At 40.4% G+C, this 19,487-nt stretch overlaps 1 protein-coding gene across 2 annotated transcripts in view; it reads left to right on the top strand.

Annotated features, from left to right (window-relative positions):
• Positions 1 to 1,224: 1,224 nt before the first annotated feature.
• ano3 (anoctamin 3) overlaps positions 1,225 to 19,487 on the top strand; it is a 67,900-nt gene continuing 49,637 nt past the window's right edge. For both annotated transcript variants that reach the window (XM_041796705.1, XM_041796704.1), the window contains exon 1: positions 1,225 to 1,452. In XM_041796705.1, the coding sequence (XP_041652639.1) occupies positions 1,407 to 1,452 (46 nt within the window). In that variant the 5' untranslated portion in view covers positions 1,225 to 1,406. The remainder of the gene's footprint in view (positions 1,453 to 19,487) is intronic.

The raw sequence follows: 19,487 nt of genomic DNA, 5'->3' as shown, positions 1-19,487 counted from the left end.
AGAAAGAATTGAACAAACCCCACGTGACGTCAGTTGTCTGCTTACAATAAGCGGACTCAAACGGCTCCTGAAGCCAATCCATGGAGGCCTCCATATTGAAATCGCGCCCGCCCACTAACCACGACTTCCTGTCAGCCTGCTAGCTAGCATTCCAGTTGACAGAAACGGAGCCTCTGCCTGCCGAGCTATCTGTCAAGCAAATGAGACACGCCAATCAGCTTTCATCCTAAATATAATCCAAACGATCGTGGTACAAAAAAATTTGTCCCCCCGTACAGTGGGAGCACAATAAGACACTACCTAATAATACATGTTTGGTGTTTTGAACCAGGCTGTAGACCAGTTTATTTCTAGTGCCAAAACCGGCTGTTTAACGTGTTTAGATGGGATTTCTGGCGTTCCTGCAGCCAGCCTCAAGTGGACACTCGCGGTAGAGCAATTTTTTGCACTTCCGTGTTGGCTTCATTTTTCAGGACTGGAGGTTGCCGCTTGGGATGGACAGAGCTGAATTTAAGTAGTTTTGTAGCTACGTGTGAGACAGCGACCTCTAGTGGATTTAAACAGGTCTGACAGAAATTACCGGAAGTCGCACTCATAATTCAGACAAACTATCATTTGGGCTAGGAAAAAGGGTGGATAACAGCCTTTGTGACGAGTTTTTCCCCCTCATTATATGGTTTATGTATAACATTTATCTCTCCTTGTCTTGGCAGTGGGAGTTACAGTAGGTTTAATGAGATATTTTTGACTGAAAAATATAAATAAATAGGCTGCACTAACTGAGATGGCCTTTGCGTTTAGTTATGTAAAAACAAGCGCTAAGAGGGATTTTCAAAATAAAACACAACTGAACTAAAAATAATTTTGTAAGGATTATTATTGATTGTGGACTCGTACATAATATGTCAGGCCTGTCCTGCCGGCATCATCGTAATTTTGTACACTCTTCATACTCTTTGTCACTCTGAGTGACGCCTCAGGGCGTTCAGCTCGCAGCACGCGGCTAAAAGACGATGATTGATGAGCGGATCGATACACGTCCTTGTCGGTCCATTTTAGACGTGCTCACCCTCGGTCATCTCCCGCAGCTTATTTTTGAGTCAGTAAATCAGGACGGAGGAGGGGAGGGGAGAGGGGTGCGCGTGTCCATCTCAGGACCTCCCCTCCCACCCGTCACCATGACAACAGCCGTGGATGGTGCTGCTGCTGCTTGTGGTGGTTTAGGGAGGGAGCTTTAACACAGGTGTTGCTGGGGGTTTGCGCATCGGCCGTGAGATCGTTTGGCAGGATGGGAGCTGCGAGAACACCTACGCACCCCCGTCATAGTTCCCCATGTTGTGTGCACTCCTGCTTTCTCCGACACGGAATTCAATTAACGCTGTGATCAGACCGAAACACCCGCCGCAATGGTGCACCACTCGGGCTCCATCCAGTCCTTCAAGCAGCAGAAAGGTTGGTCGCTGAATGCTTTCATGTTTATCTGAGTTTGTGAGCAGGGGCCGAGTTTCACTGTGTAGTTCCACACTTTGAGATGCGAGGTGAGACTCTGAAGTGCCGGACTCTTGACTTGCTGTAAGTGTGACGCAGAGTTTGAGGATCAAATGTGAACCTCGTGCGCTTTGATATTTTATCTTCCACTTTATCAGTATCACACAAGTCAGTTTTTTAAAGTAGCGGCAGCTTACATCCTATCACAGACTATCTCTAACTTACATCACCAACATTACTACAATCACCGTGGATTAAATGAATGAATCAAACCTTAAAACATAGCCTAGAAAAGCCATTTCAGGCACGTGGATCCCTGCAGGTTTCTTTGACCTTTCTGCACAACTCCAGCAGTGCAGATCATAGAATCTAAAGCTTGTTTTCCGTTCTGAACTTGCAGTAATTCCAGCTGCACTCACAGTCATGATGCATCCGCTCCTAGGGACCTGCTTAATAAACACTCAGAGCAAACAGAATGGTGTTAGCAGTGATAACATTATTGTGTGCTATCAGACAAAGTGTGATAAAAATGTGCAGAGGATTTAGCTGTGCATGTGTCTGGAATATCTGGCTAAGACTTGACAGGTATAAAAAATATTTCTCAGGCAGTTGAAGGTCCTTGTCATGCATTTTTACAAAGCAGCCTGAAAGCAGTATGAGGCATGAGCCTCTTTGTTTCTTCTTAAAGTTGACATCTTTGTGCATCTGATCAGAAAAACTCCTTCTTCTATAGTGAAACAAAGTGTTTATTGTTCTATGTATTGGAGCAAATTACTCCAATCTTAAATTGAATACCTACAAGTCATCAATATGTGTCCACTGCTGCACTAGCATTGATTTTCCAGCCTGACTTGAGCTCTTTTTAGAAGCTTAGTAATACTTTGTCTTAATTATTCATGTGCATCTATATTTAGACTTATGGTGAAGAAACGACTTGTTTTCAGGCTGACACAGGCCCACAAATGGGGGGGTGACCTGTTTTTGTTACCTGGCTGAGACGGATAAAAATGTGTGATATGATGATGTGAAGATGCTGAGCTGAGGAGCATAAAATCTCATGACTGAGTCCTGCCAAATAGCTTTTGTGCTATTTTTTTAGCTAGATTTAAGCATGTAAGCATAAAGGAAAAACAGAGAGGTGAAAAACTTTAATGCCTTACAGTATGACCTACATATACACTGAAGCACTTGAATCCATAGTGTGTTTTTCTGAGTTTTTAAAATCTGAATTTGCTTCTCAATCTGAGAACGGCGTTCCATGAAAAATCATTCTCTGTTTTTGATTTAATCAGCACTGATAACGCTCTGTGTTTCAGTGGAAAAACACATCCTGGCTACACTCTATTCAGCAGGAAACACGCTGCAGCAAAACATCATCAGATTTATGTGAAAAAATCTGGCCACAGGCTTTGAGGGCACACTTAAAATTACATTGACGGCTAAGTGCACCATTACAGTGATAGTTAAAGGGGGATGTTGGCTCACAAAGCCATGCTAAAGCAAAAAAATGTTTTAAAAAATCTGCACTTCCTCCAACACAGGCAACAATTCCCTGTGAGAGCTTTTATAACTTTATCGCTGATGAGTAAAAATCTGAAATGTATTAAAAAAACAACTGGGAGCCAATAAAAGGGAGATTTATTTTGAAGTTAAATCTTCCCGAGTGTTCCTTTAATGCTCTCTGCTGAGCTGCAGGTGAGGAAGAATTTCTGATTTGCAGATGAAGCACAGAGGATGAGAAAAGAGACTAATACAAGGCTGTTTTTTCCTTCTGATTTTGCTCAGCTGGTAGAAAACAGAAAAATAAAGCTCAGTTTGGACTTCAGGACAGATATGACTCATGACCATCTGATATTACTTAAATGGATTTGGGTGGATTTCAAATGTTCTTTGGCAGACTGGTTTTCCGATTTGTCATGGGCACACTGGTGAAACTTACTGACACACTGAACTCTCAAACTCATTATGTAAAATGAGAATGACAAAGTCTGGATCCTATTGCTGAAGTTGCCAAAATGTTCAGCATTTTGAAGCTTTATGATACTGCATGTTTTATGATGATACCATCTTTTATTTTAAATGACCAGTATTTGAATTCTGCAACCCGGGGCTATCAATCAAAACAAGAAAGGTAAATTTAAGCAATCCCAGAATGCTTTCAGGGCTGCTTGTACCATTAACTAGGAAGGCCACTTTTAACAGCTTTTCTCCTTAATTTTGTAAAATTCAACCAAGAAATCAAAACAGTGGTTCACTGTCAATTTCACATCGCAAAGTGTATTTTTTATTAAACAAAATCCTGAGAAGTAAACAATGGAGGACGGAGAGTGAATCAACTTTTTCATCATGATCCAATACAATGTCAATATTTTAGACAATGATGCAATATTTTGTGACATCGCAAAATGTGCCATGATACGGTTTCAATACGATTTGATATAGGGGCCTACAATCGATATCAGACAATTTAATGCACAAATTTTACAAAGCTACAGAAGAAAGTAGTTGCAGCAGTTTAATGATATAAAGGTTTCTGTATTTAACAAAAGAAAACCTTTTTAACAAAAGACTTGGTTTTCAATGCAGTAACATTTTTTAATGTTGCAATTGTTGTTCTTAATAATTTAAAATTGAGGGCCCCTGATTACCTTTATATTAGAAACATCTATGGAAATTTATTTAAGTACCAAACATTTTTATATACTTTATGCTCTGGTCACTCTAATGAAATATGTACTCTTTCTGCAGACTTTCATAATCATGATCAAGTTTTTTAGCCTCTGTTTTCCTATTCTAGATTTTTTCTTGAACATTTACGCATGTTTGGACTTGCAAACTGCTTTTTATCAGCTGTTTATACTTAAATTGGGGTCTATTACTGTGGCATATAATTAATTTGTAGTAGTGTGGGACATTATGGGATTTTAATGAGATTAAATCTATGGTAGCCTATATGATGCAACAGTAATACAACCCAGATTCAGAAAGCTTATATTTTATTATAAATTCAACGTGAGATGTTGGACTTCAATCAGGAAGTGAAATGAGTCATGAAACCGCTGACTTTTCCTTCTCTGTTTAGCTGTAGAGCCTGTCTCAGACATCACTCACACTATTTCAGCCATGACGAGGGAAGACTGGTTTATGTCTGTAAACAATCTTGTAAGGCAGTTTTAAATGGACAAAAAATGCAGACATAGTCAGCAACATAAGGCAAGAGGCTACTCTGTCTTTGTCTGAAATATATCCACACAGCAGAGAGAGGAGTGGATGCTAACTATTAGCAACTACTGCTACCGCTTTCTTATTGAGGATATCAGCTGGGCAGAAACTGTCGACAAGTTTGCGGAAAGAATTCCAAAATAAAAGCCCAGCTTAAAGGTCACTGTGTAGATCGATGTTTTGACTTTCTATGGATCTGAATGGACAATAAATCATCCAATCGATGTATTGATACACATCAATGGATCGTTACACTCCTAATTGGAGGTGGTTGTAGCTGAGAAGCATGTCTCTGCCTCTTTACTCCCTGTGGAAATTTCTAGTGGGGCCACAACACCAGGAGGGTCAGGGGGTGGGGGGATGGAGTTGTGCATTAAGGGAGAAGCTTGGGCCATGACATGGAATGAGCCATAGTAATGTCATATTGGGTGCTTAAGGCTTTTATTTTAATCATTGTGGTTTAAAAAAATTGATATTTAAACAACCTTACTATGTAGTCTAATGTTAGTAAATTGTTAATGCTGCTGCAAAAAGTTACTTGCAGCATTAGATATTCCCCCTCTTATAAAGAAATCCCTCATCCTCCTATGTTGTAGCTGTATCCGACACACTACATGTGACCTCAGGTAACCTCAGGTAAAAGATCATTATGTGATTTCAACTATCAGTTGCCAGCATGTTTTATTAATAATTCTTTTTAGTGTTATTCTGTTTTGGTTATAGGGGGAAAAGAGGCTTTATAATTATAAAGCATAAATAAACTAAAGGCCACTTTGGATGTCAGAGGCAAAAAGGCAGGTGCTTTAGCAGTCTTAATATCACTATCACAGTACTGAAAAATGTTTTGGCAGATCACATATTTTGCAGGTCTTTTATCAATCAATCAACCAGTGAATCAATCTGTATATGTATAGTGCCAATTCATAACAAATTTATTAATATCAAGACTCTTTTCAAATTGGCCGGGTCTAGATTGTACTCTGTTAATAACAATAAAAACAGCACCAATTAGTCCATTCAGCACTAGAAACAGAAAATACTTTTTTTGAAGGTCATAGTAGTCATTTTGTAACCTGTCACCTTATATAGACTGTTTCATATATCCATTGCATGATATAGTTCACATTCATCTGGGAAACCTCCCATACAAAGCAGTTAGGAAGGGTGGGACTTTCCAAAAAATCTCTAAAAGGGATTTGATGAATGTTCTGTTTGTCACATTCATGACGAGCCAATCAAAGCGACAAGACAAAATATGGTTGTGGACAACTCCAGTTAATTTACCTGAGTATATTTTACTCAAATTGAGTTCAATTTTACTCTGCTGCTTATGGAGAAGTGTTTTCAGAGTTCTTTTTACTCTTAAAAGTGTTTTTATTTAACCCTAAATGATGATTATGTACTCCAGGATGAATAAGATAAAAACAACTCTACAGCAATTGTTCTCAGTGCAGAGTTGAACCGAAGGTTTACTTATTAAAAAGGTGTTTTTACCAAATACAGGGTTGTATTTAATCCTTTTAGAGCTGGTCTTTCAGTCCTTATAGAAATGTTTTCTACTCATTATAAAAAAATATCCTCTCTGTATAGAAATGGGTAACGTTTTATGTAGAGCTGTAACTTAATCTAAATAGACTGATGTTCCTCTTTACTTAGAGCTACATTTGACTCTAAATAATTCTGCTGCATTTCTAACAAGAGGTTCCCTACATAAAAGGTATTAGACTTTATGTTCTAATATTAAACAAATGACAAATAAACATATGACAAGGACCCAGGAGCAGAGCATGAAATGAGGTAGAAGGGGTAAAGGAGTTTATTTAACAACAATAGTGCAAACAATGGTGAGTGTGCTTGCCGGTGGTTGACAGAAGCACTGGCAGAGAGACAGGATAAAAAAACAGGATAAAGTGTAGTTCGACAAGGTAAAAAACTCATTGAAAACCCACCATTCAAAGGTTGAAGAGAGCCCGGTCAAGCTGTAGTACACTGGTGTCTGAAAGTTCATCAGCAGGTGAGGATTGATTACCAATGATTAGCTGCAGCTGGGACACCTAAGGAGCTGCAGCTGAGGCTACCCATGAGTGATGGCTGCTTAATTGAAACTTAAGTGGGTGCGGCTAAAATTTTACTCCAGCAGAATTTCATCTGTGTTTGTACTCCAACTCTGGGAGTGGCTGGTAATTTATGAAATATGAGTAACATATTTGTACCTGTAATTAAATAAAATAAAGATACATAAATAAACTGGAAAATTTGCTCCCCAGATTTTTGTGTACTAACCTAAGCCCTACAGGCTTCCACTGCTGTAGTTTAAGAACGGCGAGGCTCATCAGTCCATCAAATTCATGTTGAAGCCAGTCGGGAGACATGCAAAGACATCCTCTTTTTCAAGAGTAGCTTTCAGTCTAGCTCTTTGCTCTTGGTTTGATAAAAAAAATGTGGTCTAGTTCTGATCAAACTGCCTCTATTCTTATTAGCTTAGCTGCACCTTCCTATACATTGGCAGTGTAGCTAAACCCACCTGTAACAACCACATAGTCATGCTGAAGCAAGTTAGCAGAAGAGTGAGAACATCTTTTCTGCCATGAAAAGCTTTCAGGGCTGTTCTTTGCTCTTTATGTCTTCAAGAGCTGGTCCAGTTCTGATAAACCTGCTGCTATATTACAGCTACATCCAAGCTAACCTCTGTACACCAGAGGCAGCCGTTGCTATGAGATTCCAGGAGTACTAAACCAACCCCGTAGCTATCGCCTCATTCTTGTCAAATGAGGCTGATTGGCTAGATTCAGTGTCAAACATTGTAGATGGCAGCTTTGCAAGATGGATTTGCCTGTGACATTGTTGGAGCCTGGCCAATTTATCTGCTTTGCAAGTTTGGTTCTTTTGATTGTTTTACCTTTAACTGGCCCATTTATGTCACTGACATTTTTTTCTATGTCAAACAGAAACTAAGATTAAATCTTTCATATTGAAATCTTATAAAAACAGTAGTTTTCATGATCTAAATTATGTTAGATTAATTATCTATTTCTTTTATATGGAAAAATCATGATTGACAGTATGCAATGACAGATAATATTCAAAAACACCCAAATAAACTAGTTAAATGTTCATTTTAGTGTTATTTTGTTTTCAGAAAGAAATCCTAACACTATAAATATGTTATTGTTAGTAGTGGGTATCTGACTTGGGAGATACAGCGTTTTTAATAAGCAGTTAAAATGATCTCTCACTGTCTCTGGTGGGTGTGGATTTCTGGCCCTGCCTGTGAATTTTTTCGAAGCAAAGAAGAGATGCCTCTGAGTTGAAATTTTTCTTCTTTTTGTTTTAACATGACAGTGAAATGAACTCATGAGTTAGAGCTGTTGTTAGGGCAAAACAGAAAATCACATCACTTAAACAAGTTCAGAATTAAATTGTGATAACCATATTTTCACTGTTTTTGTGATGCTGTTTGGTTGAGCATTGTGGATTTGTGCAGAAAATAGTAGTTGTATTCATTGACAATGATAGCTACTGAAGCTGGAGCCCTGTATTGTTTGTTTTCAGCACTACAACGGAATTTAAAAGAATCAATATTTTCTATCCCCTCTTGGAAACAACTTCTTCAATAGGACTTATTTCATTTCTCTTTGTAACAAGCCTGCATTCATGCTTTGTTTGTAGGTGTTGCCTTGGATGCTGCAGTCCTTTTTAAACTTTGTGTGTGCATGTACAGTAAGTGTGTGTTTGCCTGTGTGTTCATGTGTAAACCTTTAGTTGCACAGTCCCAAGCAGGCCACCTGTCCTCTTATGCAAGCCGGCAGATGGTTTTATAGATAGAGACATTAATTTCAGGGCAGATTTGGGCAGAGTGTATCCACAGTATCATCTGTGACTGTAACAAGCTTCTGCACGATGTAAGGCTCACAGCAGTTTTTATGTAAGATGAGCTGTGTGTAAATATGCCTGCTCTTACTGTTGCATGCCAGGTAGACGAACAGTTCACAGAGCAAGCAAACAAAGAGGCTGTTTGTGCGTCTGTGCTGTGGCACTTCTTTCACGGTCTTTAAATAGTCAGAGTATTGTTTTTGTTGCTAGGTTATGAGAACAATATCGGCACAAGTTCAGCTGGAAACTTCTTCAACAGTTTCATCATGTCCGTAGAAATCAAATGGAATGAAATTCCCCGGGTCCCATGTTGTTTACTGCACACACAGAGCAGCTCCTGTCCCCTACGAGGTGTTTACGTGGTCGCAGTGGTCAAGGGCGGCGTATCAGAAAATCCTGTGATGCTGCAGAAATCAGAAGCAATCAGAGGGCTATAAGGAGATGCTGTGACGTTAAAGAGGGAGGGGAAAAATAGAGATTGAAAGAAAAGGAAGATCTTTAATCTGCTTCTGCGCAAATGATGCAACCTAGAGGGTGTGCCAGGATTGTGTAATGAGGGCCTGAACCGTTTAAAGCAGGGGCTAAAAAGTGCCATCTGCTCCGAGGTGTGTTAGCGGTCAGGCTGCCGTGGCTTGGCTGCACGTGAGAGACTGAGACGACTGATGCCAACATGTCTGAGCAGAGCGTCTGTGTCTTTACTCTGATTTTAAACTTGTTTCTACTGTTGGTCAGTGTCCAGCAGGCCTAATCTGCCCACTGTGAATAAATCATGTAGAATTATGTAGAATATAAAACAAGTAGAGGTCCAGTGGGGTGAAATTTGTACAGCCTCAGCATTTAATGAAGTTGTGTTTTCTCTAGTGAGGGTTACAAAATGGTCAGCAGCTGTAATCAGAGGTTCATGTTTTTTTATCAGATATTAATTAGTTTCAGATCAAGTCAATGAGCTGTTTTAACTCAACAGCCAGCAACTGTGATTTATTATGTAGCCAAGTCAATAATGTACAACGTTAAACTCAAAACATTTAAATAGTTAATCACAGCTTATCATCATTAAACTAGAAATGCACTCGCAGAGTGCCTACATAGAAGACCGAACTTATAATATTATTCAAATATGCCACAACAGCTCCTCTCATTTAACCAGGAAGCCCCTCTGAGATTAACATTTCTTTAACAAGAAAGATCTTATAACTTTTCCACCTCAAGATAGGGAATGAAAGTTGATCTCACAGGGTTTTAGGTCACTTAAAATGGACCTGTTTGAAACTTTGTCCAGGGTGAAGATATTAGATATTTAGAAACTGCTTGGGTACGTTGTTTTTGATGTGAGACACATTTGCACCATGAGTGAAGTTATCCACTGAGGTGCTTCTAGAGATGCATGGTCTCCATCAGTATGCGTGGCATTGCTATGAAGCTGACTCTCTGCTTTGTTCTTACCAGAGGAGACCTACCATGCTACAGAGTTTCAAGAGTCACTGCAGCTTTGTCACGCAATAAAGTAGTAAGACCCTCAAAAGTGTTTAACTCTATGTTGTCTAGACCAGGGGTTCTCTACTGGTGGGTCGGGACCCAAAAGTTTCGCAGAGCAGTTTTAAGTGGGTCGCAAATGTTTGTCTGGGAAAAAAGGGTGGCAAAAGTCTATGAAGAACATGCATCCATACCTTTTATTTTACTCTGTTAAACTCATTTATCTCCTTTTTTTGCAATGAAAAAGCTGCTATTACCATGTTAACAAAGTAAATCCTCAAGATCTCTGGAAAATTGGAAAAATTATAGAAATTATCATGGGGAAAGGGGGGTGTAAAACAAGTCAGTTTTACCCTGTTTCTTTTTCCTGTGATAAATTCTGTTCCATCCAAGATCTTAGGTGCAACATTTTTATTCACTCAAAGTGCATTGTTGAATACTTTTGAAAATTTTGGTCGTGATTTGTCATCAAAGATATTGCTGGATCCTGAGTCTAGTCCAGTTGAGAGCCTGGTATAGACCAGTAAAAACACTTTTAAAGTATTACATTTAAGTCTTCGTCAGTTTAACTTTGTTTCAGCAGACTCATGAGCCCATTGTAGTTTCTGTCTTTTAGTGTGTGTTTGGGCCGTCTCCTCTTTGGCATTGTGGCAGAGTGAGCGCATGTGTTATACAGAGGAAGTGACGTATGGGGATGGAAAAGGGTAAACTGAAGCCCAACAAATGTGGATTCTATTGAAAATCGGTACATCCCTGTATTTATTTATTTATTTTTTTATGGCAACAGTTTTGAACCAGTACACTCATGAAGTCTTCTGAGAGGTACCAAGGACAACTGCAGTGTAATGGTTAGCTCAGTAGTAAGAAGCCTCTTGTTTTGAATCCCCAGTCTCATCAGGCCTCAGTTTGAATGCTCTCCATGTGCATGTGTGGGTTCTCTCCAGAAACAATCCAGCTTATTAGCTTAATTGGTGACTTTAAAGTGTCGTAGGTGTGACTTTTTTATGTGTCAGCCCTGTGATTGTTTGACTGGCTGGCAGCAGTGACAGATGGGACTGGCTTCGGCCCTCCCACCCCCACCTCCATACTCCTTGGCCTGAATGTAGACAGTGGGTGGATGTCTACCGCTGTGTTCTGGTAATAACTTTAGTAAATAATATAGATTTAAATGAACTGTTGGTGAGCAGTGTGCCTTTGAAGACGCATCTTTTTAAAAGATATTCTCCATGAAATCTAAAAGCTGTCCTACAGTCAGAGCATTAGCGGCGCAGCACTTTTTCTACAGAAACTGTGACGTCATAAGTGGTGGCCTCAGAAACCCTTTACCCTAAAATGACTTTTAGAGTTATTTTGAGGTTTTTTGTTATGATTGATGTATTTTGAGATTAGTTTTTACCACACGGCACAAAAAGAAACCTCAAAAAAGTGTCTGTATCTTGTGAAGAAGCGCTCTTGTGATCTTCCCCCCAGATCACTCATCATTCCACATTCATACTTGGTCAGCAAGAATTATCACTGTGCCTGTAGTGTTAAACGTGTAACATAAGATATGAGTGGAATATTCAGCTGCTGTCAATGATACGGCTCTGAACGCACCCTGTGAGCTCACTCCTCTCTGTGTTCTTTGATACGCTGCCAGACGGAGGATGAAACACACTTTAATTGCTCGGAGAACGTTTCTGAAGGAGAGGCTGTGGGCCTCGCCTCGGTCCTGCCTCCACATGATAATTTTTAAAAAACACACCACAGCGGCGTTTTGGATCCGTCTTCTGCAGCAGGGATCCCCTGAAATGCCCTCCATGTGAGGAGAGAGGCAGTGAGGATGTTGGTTTTAAAAATGTCCTGATGTAGAGTTCCTCGCCTGAAAGCTGTAACACTGAGAGCACTACAGGCTGGGCATGGATGAATTATTGAAGGTATTGAAACGTAGAGGCATGATGGGTAACAGCCCACTGACCTGAATTCTGTTTGCTACTTTGTGAAACATCCTCGAAGATAAAGTTTCGTTTTCAGCTCACGTCTCTGGCAGCAATTGTGAAAAAATGTGACTTAAAGCAAATTACAAATTTTTGACTCTATTAATTGATTTCAACAAAAGTATTTTGCATCCTTGATATGTGACAGCTTATAAAAGATCATATTTTTCAAATGAAATGTTTTTTCTTCCAGCTGGCTCAGAATGTATTGGCGACAGTCTTCTACAAGCATGTAGAGAAGACACGATGAGAAAATGCCTGGAAAATATTCACTTTTACTGACAGAAATCATCACAAGGAGCAAAATTCAGCAGCTTCCATTATGAAATTCCTATGTTTGAGTCAACTCTTTACTGTATATATGAAATGCAAACCATCAAAAAATCCTTTTAATCTCACATCACAACACCAGCATGGACAAGCTGCACAGGAGGGCCCCAAATCCCAGATCACGACCTTCCCTGAAGCCCAGCCAGCTTGGCCTCCTCTGGGCCGGCGTGGGTGTGTGTGAGGATTGTCATCCGGTCCTTGTGTCATGCTGATGCACAGAAAATCTGGAGGTGTTTTTATTTTTTTTCCCGGCATCACAGCTCAGCAAGCTACCCCACCTCATAGGCCTCTTGATCTGTTTCTTTTTTAATCGCCACGGCTGCGTCTATCCTCCCTGTGCAGGACTCACAAACAGTGACAGCCCACAGACTCCTATATCAACGGGAACATACACACATAGAGTCCATGCACAAACACACGGGATTAACTTTCTCCTGATAAACCAGCCTTAGCAAGCGCACAGCGAGATTAAACACAGGATTTCACATTAGATGAACCCTTTATATATTTATATAGACTTACACAATGCTCTGTTGTCAGAAATGTTCTGACCGGGTTTCAGAGTTCACAGAGCATTTGTATTACACTGCCAGATAACCATTATCACATACTACATGTCCACAGTTATAGTTTTACCTGCACCTGCGCTAAATTTTCCAAAGAGCCAATTTCACACAACACAAACCCCGTCCAATTTGTGGATCTATTTTAAACTTCCAGTATCCTCTGAGACCAGAGAGCCTGGCCCCTACAGGCCCCATTAGCTTGCTTCACTCTGATGTATCATCTCAGACATGTTGAGCCCTGCCGATGTCTACTGACATTATCTACACAGCCTGGAATCCAGTAAATGTACTTTTTTGACAAGACTGTGCGGATGCTAGGCAGCAGTTACCCGCTATTGGTCAGTATAATGGAGAGAAAGATGGCAGGATCTTTTAACTGGACAGTTAGATTAAATAAAAGTGCATCCACTAATCCTCAGAGAGTGAGAAATCATGGCACTTTTGTCTGGAAGCTCAATGAATATGCTTAGATTTTCCAGCCAGTGTTTTTTGCTGAGAGAAACAAACTTTCAGGCACAGTGGACTATAAATTCCCAGCTTTCTGAAATGCCATTGCAGATGTTGAATGGCATAATATATCTTTACAGAAAAGAGCTATACCATGAAGCTCAGGATTGATGGGAAATATTTAAATTAATGAAATTATTAAAAATGAAAAGCAATTAAGAGGAACTTAATGCTTGTGTACACTATGGAAATAACTGGAGTAATGGGAAATCAGTTGTAAGCCTGAAGACATCTAATCTCTGACAAAAAAATGGATACACTTAAAGCTCCTGTGAGGATCTTCAGGGTCTGATCATGTATTGAGGCTGCTACTTCTGTAAACATGAGTGAAAAACACACTGTCTAATAAAAGAAAACACACATTTTAAAGAGATAAATGCACCCTTGTTGACACTGTTGTCAGGCACTGTTTGCCTGAATTTAAATTATTAATTACACATTGTTTTATGGAGTAAAATCATCCTGCTTCCATTCAAAATCTGCCTTATTGCAAAAACCATTACATTCACAGACAGTTGATAATAGATATCCGTGTAGATTCTAATTCATCCAGGTCAAATCTTCGTCAAGAGGGCAACTGGACTTGATTCAGGGTCTGATGTTTCACCTTTCCTCCAAAAAGTCTCTTCAGTTCTAAAGGAGCCAGAGTTGGAATTTATAGCCTCTGTTGACCATCCACTCCACCAGTGATCTTAGTGGTCACCTGAGAGTTGTTCAAAGCTGGGTCAGTTTCACCTGAGGCTGCATCTTCTTGAAACTCCTCAGGTCTGCCAGGGCTGCATGATGTTAGGTTCTTGATAATAGCATTTCAGGTCAGGTATGCTGGTTCTGCAGTTTACTACATCAGCCTATGCCCTGTACTACTCTGACCTCCTGATAAATATTTTCCAGGCCTGCATCAGGCCCATCTCTCCAGGTATCTTCCCAGCTGACCCCAGTGCCTCCCTCAAGTTTCAGTCAAACCCACTGGGCCCCGGGTATCCAGCATGCAGTGAGCTGGATCAGGCCTGGGAACCATACTCTACTCCAAAAATCCAGCAGCTCACCCTTTCCATCCTCGCTCTCCTGAGCATGTTTGCATTAGACACATGGTCTTGCCAGCAATACCCAAAAATGTGCTATAGGGAAGCTGTCAAAAAGTAGACCAGCCGGCTTCTCTGGCCTCAGTCAGCAGCCAGGTCACACAAGAGAAGACCAACGACTGAAAGTCTCTGAATGCTCGGATACTTTGAGCGCCACACTGCCTTGCCCAACAAACCCACCGCACATCCAGTTGAAGAAGGAAATACACCGTCTGCAGTGAGCTGGTGGAGATGCAACGCAAAATTCAGGGAGGGGTAGTCATGCACACATTTCCGAATGATCAGGATATAATTCCACATCTGTATGATTTAAAAATAACCCACGACACCAGATAAAGTTTCATGAATCTGTTACATGGGCTATATTTCACATCCATCTGGGCATCCACCCATAGTCTGTCTTTGGGAAAAGCAGAACCTTTCAAAAAATTCTCAGAGGATGACTGAACCAACATTCTGTCTGTCACAGTCAGTGGATAAGACATATGAAATAGTGAGCATGTGCAGCCTTGATGAGTAAACTACATAATCTGAGCTCAACAAGCAGCCGCTGTCGTTGTTCGCTATCAGACCCAGTTGGTGAATCCAACTCATACCAATGCCAGTTGTTAGAAGAGCAAAAACTTTTTTTTCAGTGCAGTTCTTTCTTCAATAAAGATGTGCTGTCCAGTTTTGATAGAAATTGCTGCCATAGCTTCATCAGCAGTGTTAACGGCATGTAGTGCAACTAAACCATGCCCATAGCTACAGCCTTGTTCCTTAAAATGACGCCAATTGGTCCATCCATTCTCAGACCAGACACAAACATTTCAGATTGAAACTTTGCAAGATAGATCTGCCTGACATGGAGTCTACCCAATATTTATAGATTTTAAGATTTATTGCAAAATGGATGTACAGTTTTGCTTGATGGTGAAGGCTGTTCTCAAGAGATGTGTCCCGGGTTAGCCAAGCAGCATGTTTTGACTTTCCAGGTGGTTGAAAGTCCCATAAACTGTTCATAGCACATTTATGAGAATGGAGGTCAAATACAATTAAACGTAGTCAGGCAGCAGTCCACTCCCAAGGAGTAACAGCAGTAGCAAGAGAATATGAAGGTGCAACAAAAGCTTTTAGCCCATAAAGACTAGGGTGGTGGAGGTGAAGCTTTGTCAGCAGCAGTGTGATGTGATCATGAAAAAAGGGATCAGCAAGAAGGACAACATATGGAAATGGACTGCCTTGTTTTGTGAATTGGCTGCAAAAGCTGGGAGACAGTGATTAATCAGCTGGCAGTCAGCTGATTACAGGTGCACACATGACTTCCATGTCCTATGAACTAACACTAAGCTTCATTTATCTGGAAATAAAGTTTGTAACTAGGCATAATTATTATAAATATGAGAAATCAATCAATCTGAGGCTCTACGCTTCATCCACGTTTGGAGCCAGGCTTTTTTTTTTTTCTTTGACTTGTCCTCACTTGCTGTGTTCAGTGAGGAAGATTTTTTTTAAACAACAAATCTTTACACATATTTGCACACAAATCTCTCGTCCTTTAGAGAGTTTGGGGTGGTAGGGCTACCCCTGCGACAGCCAGAGCACCAAGAAAGTTCTGTTTTCATTTAATCTGCTCTTTTATCTCCATATGAAAGTTCTTCACATTTAAATTTTACATTACGAATGAAAAATGAGTCCTACCATCAGTTATCCCATATTAGTCCTTATAAACTGATGATCTTAATTGTAACCTCTGCTAAAACAGTAAATCTTGCCATCCTGGTTTCTTTGGAGTGGTCCTAAAGAAAGACAACACAGCCACAGGATAGTTCAGGGCTGTTCTCCTGTCATTGATGGCTCTTCCCACTGCTGAAGTTACATTCACGGCTGTTGGTGTTTAGCCAGGATGCCCCAAACAGCGTCCTGGCCCCAGCTTTGGGGAAGTGAGATGGTGGTATTGCCATCAGCCCAAAGGTTCCACACCTTTCTGCAAGACATCATTCTGTGTTGAATACAGTCCCACTTCTTTAGGGCATTGGTCATAGGTAGATTTACCCACTCAAAGTCCACTACAACTCTCTGCTGAGCCCAGGCCCGTCCTTGTCCTGGCCGATGCATCTGTGTTTATGCTGCTCAATTATCTGCAGTTCCCTTTGTTTTGGCTTCTTTATTACCTGCAGCTATAACTACTTCAGTTACATTCAAAATAAATAGGGTTGTTCTAGTTCTGATACTAGTATCAGAAAAATGTCCAATACTGCTTAAAATGAAGGTGTTAGTATCGGCGAGTACATGAGTTTGTGCACCAATCCAATATCGTTTGGTTTAGCTTTATATTATGCTTCGTTTAGCCAAGCTAATGGTTAGCACTGTAAACCTGGAAATCAATTCTTTTTCAATGCCAGAAAGCACTGGATGCACAGGCTACCATTTTTAGAGCAGCGAAGAAGAACCAAAGGACCCACTGCAGCAGCAAAGAATGGTGGCTGTGTGACAGTTTTTCTCTGAATGTGATCGTTAAAATGCCTTCCAGACTGGCGCTGTCATACAGGACAAGAAGTGACCCAGTTTATCAAAAGTTAAATAACTTGTGAACCATAAATCACCGCCTCTCACTTGTTTTTCCTTTTGAAGCTAGCAGTTGTGTTATTGATGCCATTGCAGCAGCATTTTCAGTGAGCCTGGAACTCGTGGGACTTTTCAGGACTTTAATGATTAAATTCATATCAGTAAACCCGATATTGAATGTCTGTTTATCCATTGTAATTGACCTACAGTCATTTATTACCACTAGCTCAAATGCTAACCACCTTATTGTTTACCCTTTGTGAGGGTCTGTCAGCCAATGGCAGGCTGTACTGTAATCAGGTGATGCTGCCCGGATAGAGCATAATGGGGAGAGAGATAGAGAGAGCCTGTGAGGCAGCCCCTGTATTATTGTTATTTTAATATTTAGCAGTAAAACTCACCAATCAGTAGAAAACAACTTCAGGGTCATAGAGATGCAGTACATTATGATTCTATTTGTTAAGCCCTGTTCTGAGTCAAATATAGGTCTAAAATAATTTGCTAGTCTCCACAGTCCAGAAAATTCACACTGGTATCAGATCAGTACTTAGTATAGGCTGATACCCAACACCTTGGTATCAGAATCGTAGCAGGAAGAGAAAAAATGGTATTGGAACATCCCTAACAATAAACATTTTTTAGAATAAAAAAAATAAAGAAATATACTAGATCTTTCTCAGAACTTTTTAAAGTTGGAGTTTGCATCAGTGGCAAGAAAGGGTTGTGCCATGAATCATTTCGTGTCTCATAAACAAGCAGTAACCTGGCACTGTTTGCAGTTAACACAGAAAGAACAAGGGCCCTGGACCATGAGAAATGACTGATGCCTTTGCCCTCAACCATAATAACCAATGGATTGTTACAAAGGCTTCACAGGAGAACATTTTTGTTTCTTCCAGCGGCTGTTTAAATTCATTGCATTTGGTGAATTAGTCACACGTCGTGAGTTCATGTTCTTATTCCTGTCCTTTACTCATATATTTTATGAGTAAGCCTGTTGTTGATTTATTAACCATGGTTATGTAGTAGTGGAGTTTGTTTGATCTTTGTAGCTGCTGCTGAAGTGTGCATTTTTGTGTGAAATGATATGTAGTGGTTGATGCATGTGTCCAGGCTCTGTAAAAGGTTCAGCTGTGTGTTATTTTTAATTCAGAGGTGTTTCAGGCAGGCTTGTACACAGCTTTGTTTGACAAAGACATTTTAAATGATGCAGAACAGATGATTAATGACACTTGTGCATTGTGTTTGTTGATCATGGAGGTCAGCAGCACATAAAATTCCTAAATATAAAAGCAACATCACTGAAAAATGATCACACCCGTTTACCTGCAAAAATAAATAATGTAGCACTGCCACCGGAGAGCACAGCTCTAATCAAAGCAAAGGCACAGATCGCTCCTCTCCACATTCAGACACAAAAGAGGAGTAAACTGCATGGAGTAGGACAATTTTCTGGGTGAATGTTATTCATTATTTGTGACTCGGACCTTGAAGTGGAGCAGATAACATTTGCAAATGATGCCCAGATTTTGGAGCTATTGGTGGCTGCAACCCATGCTAAAGCCAGATGTTAGGCTGTTTGATTTCAAGCTCAGTCGTGGTGGAATGCCAGCTCAGGCTATACGACTGATCGTTTGATGACATGCAACTGTAATGCACAATTTATGTACTGACACTGCATGTTCCCGTGGGTGGGTGAAGTTGGGACTGACTGACATATGTCAGTGGAGTTTCCTTTATAAAGTCTAACACAAGGAGGTTAAAGCCATATCCATCCTCTCATTTTCACATTTGAAATTGTTCTAAAGAGCAACACATCCACCCTGCTGTCTCTCTCTCACATCAACAAACACAACTAGCAGCTAAATTATAACAAATATTTCATGTCAGCTTGAGGTTCACAGGTAGGCCCACTTCCTGCTTGTTTATGTCTTTCATTTGTTTTGTTTTTTTAAAGATTCATTTTTGTGCCTTTATTAGATAGAGGAGGACAGTGGATAGAGTCAGAAACAGGGCCATGAGTGGGGGAGAGACATGCGGTGAAGGGCCTCAGGCTGGATTCGAACCCGGGCCACCCGCGTACATGGGGAGCGCCTTTAACCACTAGGCCACCTGCTCCCCAATGTTTTTCATTATAGTAGGGGGAGGGGAAGGCAGACATTCCTGCTAATTTCAAGATGCTGCCAGGAAGTTTATGAATGAAAAAAAAATGCCCCATAGTTGGGGATTCTGCTCTCACTGTGGGACTGTGTGCAGTTGTACAACAAAAATATCAAACATGCCGTGCCCTGGTCGGCTGCCATGTCCTGTCCAACTCAAAGTTCATGTCTAGATCATGTCTATATCTGAAGGTGGCACGGTGATTTTTCAAACCCCTGGACAAAGCTGTAGCTTTTCTTTTTCCTTATCTTGTACTGGACATT

This window comes from Cheilinus undulatus, linkage group 9, assembly GCF_018320785.1.
Source record: "Cheilinus undulatus linkage group 9, ASM1832078v1, whole genome shotgun sequence".
Taxonomy (NCBI): Eukaryota; Metazoa; Chordata; class Actinopteri; order Labriformes; family Labridae; genus Cheilinus; species Cheilinus undulatus.
Note: the sequence above shows the minus strand (reverse complement) of the source record. Positions and strands in the feature narration are given on the sequence as shown.